General features: G+C 33.7%; 1 protein-coding gene and 1 long non-coding RNA gene across 2 annotated transcripts; one reads left to right on the forward strand and one right to left on the reverse strand.

The window, feature by feature from the left end:
* Positions 1–3,074: 3,074 nt before the first annotated feature.
* LOC101896455 (uncharacterized) lies at positions 3,075–5,590 on the reverse strand. The gene is made up of 5 exons (XM_005181442.4): positions 5,313–5,590; positions 4,919–5,243; positions 4,660–4,821; positions 3,615–3,743; positions 3,075–3,554 (listed from the first exon to the last, which is right to left on the reverse strand). Exons 1-5 carry the CDS (start codon positions 5,443–5,445, stop codon positions 3,377–3,379), a joined length of 927 nt encoding a protein of 308 aa, XP_005181499.1. The 5' UTR covers positions 5,446–5,590; the 3' UTR covers positions 3,075–3,376.
* A 1,084-nt stretch (positions 5,591–6,674) lies between these two features.
* LOC101896636 (uncharacterized) lies at positions 6,675–8,361 on the forward strand. Its single transcript, XR_891481.3, has 6 exons — positions 6,675–6,827; positions 7,012–7,076; positions 7,379–7,439; positions 7,641–7,786; positions 7,965–8,034; positions 8,223–8,361. It is a non-coding gene; the product is annotated as an uncharacterized LOC101896636 (long non-coding RNA).
* The last annotated feature ends 37 nt before the right edge of the window (positions 8,362–8,398 follow it).

Raw genomic sequence — 8,398 nt, forward strand, 5'->3', positions numbered from 1 at the left:
AAACCGATTCCATTCAGACTTGACACGTTTCAATATTTCCATCTACACAAGATCTGATATAAAGATGGTAGAGATCGGACCATTTCTTCTGGTACCTCCCACATAAAGGGTCAAAGTTTTGAATATCCAAAACTATCATAAAATCCGAAATAAGCATCGGGTTCTCTTCATATTTCACACATCTCATTAATTCAATTAACACAAGATCTGCTGTGAAGATGGGATATATCGGTCCCCTCCTTCGGGTACCTCCACCGCAAAGGATCAACATTTTGAATATTCATGAAGCTCATAAAACGCGAAATAAACATCCGAGTCCATTCAGACTTGGTACATCTCAATATTTCCACCAACACAAGATAGTTTATAAAGATGTTAGAGATCGGACCATTTCTTCTGGTACCTCTCCCACATAGGGTTCAAGATTACGAAAAACATATAAATTGAAGAAAGTAGTCGATATAGTCTATACTGGCTCGCCGCAATATTTATATCATATATATTTAGGTCCGATACGAAATGCACAATATTGACCCATTCCTTCGGAACCTATTTCATAGAGCATTTCAATTATCATAACAGAAGTCAAAATATATTTAAATGAGCGAACATTGGCTGAGGGAATACATCTGTCGGCAAAACCGACTGATAATTTTTAACTTGTTTTCAAAATTTTCTAGGACTTTTCGAATTATAGACATAGATTTTTAAATTATATTTTTGAAGGACTATTTTTTTTTTTGCAGAAAACTGAATATTTTAAATATTTTTTCAACAATTATCTGAGCTATTGCCATTCATTTCTGATACCAATATAAAATGCGCAAAAAAACGTCTTCTCTACTATGGCTTGCGATACTGTTCCTGATATTATCAAATTGGGGAACACGTTTTAGAATTTGGCCTAATTATTGTGCCTCTACTTCGATAACGCACTTGTGATTTATCATCACTTCATGGTGGCATAGTCCTAATCAAAAATTATCAAAAAAATTCCACAGGCACGCGCGCGTTTCGTAACTACTTCATAATCGCAACGCAAAGTTTTGCATTCCATTTGCCCTATCTTTGATCAAGTTGGAAAAAATGAACCTAGAACACATCAAATATCTATATAAACAAGTAAAAAGCAGCTATGTTCGGTTGGGCCGAATTTGAAAAATTGAAAAATTTCAACAAATTTCGAAGAATATCATTTAACTGAGGAGCTTTATACGGGGGCTATACAAAGACGTTGGACCTGCATAAATAATTTTTTGGCATACGCTGTTGGAGTACCCATTAAGATCTTTAAATACGAAATTTGAAACAATTTCGGCGAAAAATGTGGCTAAAATCATCAAAATACCGAATACAGTGTGAGATGAAAAAACTGCAACCAAATTCAGACTGCTGTCATTTCTAAGCCACTCGTTCGACAGCTGTTAAAATTATTCCAGTGACAGATTATGTGGGATTTCTCTATATTTGGCTGGAAAATCACAAGTGGCTACCGGTAGAGCACTCCAGCATTTAAGTGCGAATAAAACTTTTTTGTCTCCATCGCAGCCCGACGTCAAGGAAGTAAAAGGAAGAAAACAGCAACATCAGAAGAAATGGTTCAAAAAGTAAAGAAGCGACTTGATCGAAACCCCGCGTCGCAGTGGCCGAAAAATGGCTCGTGAGCTGAACATATCGCAATATTCCATTCGACAAATTCTGAAAAATGAGCTCGGGGTAAAGCCATTGAAATTCCAAAAAGCGCAAGAACTTATGCCGCAGCAGAATGAAAATAGACTCAAAAGAGCTAAAGAGTTGCTTCGCTTGGCCGAAAGTGTTGAACTGCCGAATTTGGTTTTTTTCCATTGAGAAAACATAAGTTGTCCAGCAGTTTGTAAACAAACAAACTGATCGTGCTTACTTTTTAAAGAGGTCAGATAAAAATGTGCACCTTCGGTTGGCCACCAGAACAGAACTCAAGCGCCGGCCATGGTGATGCTGTGGGCCGCCATAACAGCCGATGGTTGCTCTCCGCTTGTATAAATCGACCGTGACTTCAGAATAAATGCCGAATATTATCGCGAAAATATTATGAAGGGTGTATTAAAGCCTTGGACACGCAAACATTTTGTCCGCAGACCTTGGACATTCCAAAAGGACTCAGCATCATCGCACTCAGCACGCGCCACCAATGAATGGTTACAAAATAAGGTTCCTCGCTTCATTTCCACCGCACAATAGCCACCAAAATCTCCGGATACCAATCCGTTGAACTATTGTGTCTGGAGTATTTTGGAAAGCAAGGTTGGCACTAAAAAATACCAAAGTGTCGATCAACTCAAGCAAACGCTTCGCCGGGAATGGGCAAAAATACCGCAGAGCAGCATTCGGGCAGCGTGTGACGGTTTCATTGGCCGTTTGAAGGCCATAATTCGTGTCAACGATGACCAATTCGAACAAATCTAAACTTATTCTTAAATTTGATACTATTTCCAAAATTTTTTGCTTTCATTCAATAAAATTTAAAAAAAGTAAAAATTATGGCTTTTGACTTTGCCGCAGTTTTTCATCAGCCCTAACGTCCACTCGATTATATCGGAAACATTCTTTCACATTTTAAAATAAACAAATTTGGGGAAAGCGACTCCTTAATGGAACGATATATCAAAAAGTTATATTGTTTGCTCTAATATACTCCTTAAAATACTCACTAATAGTTTTGGATGGCATCTGCTAACAATATTCCATATGGAACTTATTGCTTGCATATTAGAATTTAAGGTTTTAATTGTTTAACCTCATATAAATAGGGGTTTATCGAGTGTAATGTAAAGGTTTATCGAGTGTAATGGAGGGTCTTGCCTCTAGTCCATACTTCATAAGGGTACGCCGAATTATAAGCGATTCCAAAATCTTTGTTCAGTATTTAACATTTTAAATTATTAAGGCCCCATCCAACTTTTTTAAGGTTCTTATTAGAATATCATCATTGCGTAATCGGAGCATGGTATCTTTACCAATATCCTACAGTACATAACCGGAAAATATTCCATATTGTTAATTAAATTTAGTAATAGGAATCTTAAAATTTACTAAAAAAAATTACAAAAACTATTGTATTATTTATTTTACAAACAAAATTGGTTTTACAAAAATACAAAGTTTTTTTTTAACAAATTATTTGTTGTTTGTAGATGAGAACATTATACATATTTCACAAAATATCTTACAATACATAATAAAGAGGCATATGTAAAAAAAAGTCATGGGATGGTTTGTCTAAAAAGCTATTGTCTATAAATGGAATGATTTCTTGGTATTGACACACATTCAACATCTTTTTTGGAAGTACATGTTCACCCACTCACATCGCTAGTACGTATTTGCAGCAACAGTTTTATTTCGCCTTTTTGGCTTTGTTGGATTTTTTAACTGTTGCTGGTGCTTCGTTTTTTGACACCTTACGTTTGACAACCAAGGCAGCCAAGATCACCAGAATGACAACACCGCAAACAATAAAGATGATCTGTTGATTATCGCCCATTGTCTTTAATTGGTCGGTGATGAAATTATTCCTGGAAGAAAAGAGTATTTGGTTATTACTTTTCTGATATTTCTAATTGGATAATGCTTACATATTATTTACTTCTGGAGGCACGGCTTCAGGATTTGTTTGTTTGGCAAAGTCCTTGGTGGCAAAATCAATGAACTGTTGGGCAGTATAGAGTTTCGATTTGTAACGATATACTTTGCCTTGGCGTAACCTGAAACATTAACAGAGAAAATTACAGCTTATGTTAGTTATTCAATGCAATTAATTCAATAGTATTATAATTTATGTAATTAATTTTCTTTTTTGTACGTTAGGATATAAGATCTATAATGGAATTCTACCCTTTCTTCTAAACAGATCTTATGTGAAGGCCTTCTTTCCATAGGAGAACTGTATGTTATCATTTCATAGACAGCCTTCAGAATACCTATTTACTTAGGAGCTTCTGTTAAAGATCTTCTTATTATACCTATTCTATTGAAAGTATTCCATATATGGAAAGCCATTTCAATACTTTCTCTCGACATTAGTTATTTCAAGATCTTCCAACTTTGAATACGCCTTGAAGTTTTCGCACATCCAAAGGGTTCTTCATCTAGAGAAGGAATGTAAAATTTTTCCTCCTGTAAATGTCATTTAACGGTCTTTAACTATTTATATAAATTCTTCAATTTTTTGTATAAAACCTTAAAATATCTTCATATCTTTTTTTATAGGGTATGATATTTATTGAAGAACTTTAGATGGGTCTATAGAAAAAGTTTCAAGATCTTAGAATGTCTTTAATTAATACAAGCATTTGAGAAGATAGAAATCGTTAGTAGGTATTCTATCTTCAGAAGAAATACATAAAAATAAACTACTTTTACCTAAGCGACGTTTTGTAGATCCTCTATTTTCGAATACATTTTTATAGTCCTAGACTTAGTTCCCTCTCTCTACAGAAGATTCTTCTTTCTGTTTATTATACTCTGAAAAGATCTCTTAAACATTTTTTTAAAATGCTCCTCTCTTAAGGATAGAAGACATAGAAAAGTAAATTATACTATAAAAGAACCCTCCAAGTATTTTGTATTCTGTCGCAGAAACCCTCATCCAATACTTCTATTCTAGATCAATCTACTTACAATATAAATTCAGGCGACTCGACAATGCCAAAACGTTTGGCCGTTGAAATGCCAGCTTCCAAACGATTAATACGAGCCACATTAAGGCGATGTTTCAGATGGGCCCCCACAGCTTCCCATGTAGCATGTAGACGTAAGCAAAATACACAATCGGCAGAATAGCTAAGGCAAGAAAGAACAAGCAATTATAAAATATAATTAATGATCACTCATGCATATTATGTATTCAGGTATGTATATGCTTATATGGCTAACTTACAAAAAGACAAGCCAATCGCCGGTTGTGGCACCTGTTGATGCCTGGGTTAGATGTTCGAAATTATCATCAGCCAATTCCTTGACGGCCGGTTCAGGATTCTCACTAAACATTCGAACAATATCTTCGGCATTATTTTCGCCATAATAGAGCAGAGGTACGCCACGTCTGAAGTAGATCAAGGCTGGCTCTTTAGTTGGATCATATAAATTGACCATGTGGCTATTGACAGCCTTGACCACAATAGCTCCAACGTTTTCTTTCAAGTCTTTTTCAACATTCTCCAATGTCAATTCCAGTTCATCACATTTGGGACAGTTGTTCTTGGCTATACACACATACAACAAACATAAATATTAACAAATCTCGAAAAGGTCAAATAACGTTGTGTACTTACAAAACAAAACGATGACGTTATCTTCGCCGGTAAGCATATGAATCAAATCGGTATCATCCACCTGTTCAATAACGGCTCCACTGGCAATGGCCAAAATGAACAGGGTCAATAATGTGCCAAGTAGGGCAGACATTTTTCTAAATGTCAATGGACGGATGGATGAACTAAAAATCAAGACGTAAGCAAGAAAGAAGTGGCGGAAAATAATATAACTCTAACACTAATAGTCTATAAATCCCCAACTAATGCACACACTAACAAACAAAAAATGAAATGACTCAGAATGCAAAGTCCCTTTTTTAAAAAGGCGCCGTTCAAATAAGAAACAAATAACAAAGCAGAATGCGCAATAAAAATGAAAATGAAAACAAACATATCAATATATATGCCAGGCTTCTATAGATCGACAATTCCTTTTTTGGTTGTAGGGCTCTGTGAATTATTTTATCCATTGTACAATCAATGGAATATAGAAGAATATAGGTAGATGCATGGCATAATTACGGAAGGTAGAACAAAGCTACCCCCTAAATACATTTTTTTTCTATTGGTGCTCCTATACTGTCAAAACATATACACAGTTTGAATATGTGTGTGTATTGTTTTAAATAAAAAGGGAAATAATTTGAAATTATTTCAAATTTAGAGACAACGGAAATGCATGTTTTCCACGTTAACGGGTATCAAAATGTATAATTTTGGGATAAAACAATCTTTATCTGCTATCTTGGATTCAATTTAGTTGAGAAATCCCAATATTCCATTATTCCATTTGTGGTTTTCTGCAATATAATATTTTTATGAAAAATATGGTTAATTAACAAAACCAATTGTTGCATGTTAAAAAAGTATATTTGATATATTAGACTCCAGCATGGAGTTGCATTTTCCTAGTTTTCTTGAAGTTGAGCCACCTTTCTTATTGATCCATGGGGAGATGCATCAACGCTTCCGAACATTAATATATCAAAATTTTTAAAGTGTTTCATCAAAATTAATTTTTTTTATATGTTTTCTTATACGACACAAATCGGAGGTTGTAATGATATGTGTTTTTCAACAATTTTTTCGAGAAAACGGTTTGTGTCTACAATACATAAAGTAACAGCTCATGACGAATGGCAAATAAAAGCTTGAAAAATGCAAAAATGTGTTTTCAAAATTCTATTACCCATACCTTTCCAATACTCACGTCAACAAATCTTATGTAAACTTATGAAACGTTGAAACATAATCCCCTAAAATAAAGCAAATAGTCCGTGTAACCATATCTAAGTTACGATACGTTTACGACTAACACATGTATTTCTGTATTAAATGACTGAGTTGCATTTCCATAGTTACTGTTCAGTGGGATGAAATTTTAAGAGAAGTCAGCTGGTGACTATTTCCGCCTCCCAGACTTTCTTGAACGTGTGAAACTCGAGTCGGGAGGTTGCTCTTCTCTTTAATTGAATCAAGTTGCAATAATTACAAATTGTAATAAAACATTCGCTGCATAATGACACGTGCAATGTAAGTTTATATAAAATAAATTCTAAAACATAAATTATATTAACATGATGTTTAGTTATACCGCCCCAGTCTGAGTAAACAGTGCTGATTGGTTCATTTAATCTGATATTAAAATAAAAATATATTTTTGACTATTTGTAAGTCTATGGTAGTTTTTAATAAGACTTTCTTATTTCCATTTTAGATATAAAACAAAGATGGCGTCACTTTGATCCGCGTTAAAAACCAGAAAATGGTTAGTACCACGTGGTAAGTAAAATACTTTACTAAATGCGTAGATATTTAGAATATTTTATCAAAATGGGCTGGAGTCTACAAACTATTTCAAATCTTTGAATGGCTCCCAAGTAATTTGAAGTATTTTAAAATTCCACTGAACACATTGTTCAAAAACCCACAAATGATGAGTTATCCATTGGCTTTGCACCACTCAGAAGCTTCACCAAAGTATCTAATGTTGATATTTGCTAATCCTGACAAATTTATATACTGTCATATAAAATTACATTTTATGCCACACATACTAATCTCGTTTCTTTTTTATTTTGCAGAACAATTCTCTGTTGAAAATCGGGAAAATATGCTTAATGTTAGACATCAGCGATGGCATAGGTAAGCACATTTTATCTTTCTATACTGTTATATAGTTGTAACTGATGATATTCAATTGGCCTTGCACCATTCTGAAGCTTCACCAAAGCAATACTTTTTGTTGATAAAGCTATTCCTGACACCTACAACTCTAGACATATAGACAATACATACAAAGCATACATAAAACGAATCCATATTCATTTTTTTCTTTATTTACAGAAAAATGAAATCAAAAATGATCTCCTAGAGCCCTCGATGTGAAGTAACCAACTTCCATTCGGCTATGGATGGATCAACTTTACTTATATTCTGCTCCAGCAAATGATAAACAAATGTTGCAACTACCCCTACATGGATTGTTTTAGGTAGGTTGACTATCAATGCCAATAAGTCGATGTTTTTTAATGATGCTAACTTTTTTGTGTTACCGAACATATGGTGTCGACTATATCTCCTTCCTTAGATGTCTGACAAATTAATAAACGATTATTACAAATTTTTATTTATACCCATATTAATTAATGTATATACTTTTAATTTCAGACTTCAAATACAAATTGACGTCACATTTTTGAATCTCCTAAAAAGCAAAGGATGCATAGAAATGTTCAAGGTAAGGTATTTTCCTAAGTAAAAAACGGCATTACCTTTTGTAGAGCTTTAATGATGACGACTTTTTTTGTCACCAAATAAATTATGTCGACTATATCTCCTTCCTTAGATGTCTGATAACGAATTTAACAAAATAATTTTGCAAGCTTTTCTATTATGTACTCATAAACATTTATTTTATATTTTCAGATCTGTAGTTGATGTCGGGATCATCTCGCTACTGCTGGGTATTGATGGCAAATTTAAAGAAATACAGAATATTTTACAACTACTTGCATATGTCTAACTAAAAAATGGTTAATTATATAAAGATAATATAAAAAATTAATATACATAGTTTTTATATTTTTTAAATAGATATGGGA

The sequence above is a fragment of the Musca domestica genome, unplaced genomic scaffold (assembly GCF_030504385.1).
Source record: "Musca domestica strain aabys unplaced genomic scaffold, Musca_domestica.polishedcontigs.V.1.1 8, whole genome shotgun sequence".
NCBI classification, from domain to species: domain Eukaryota; kingdom Metazoa; phylum Arthropoda; class Insecta; order Diptera; family Muscidae; genus Musca; species Musca domestica.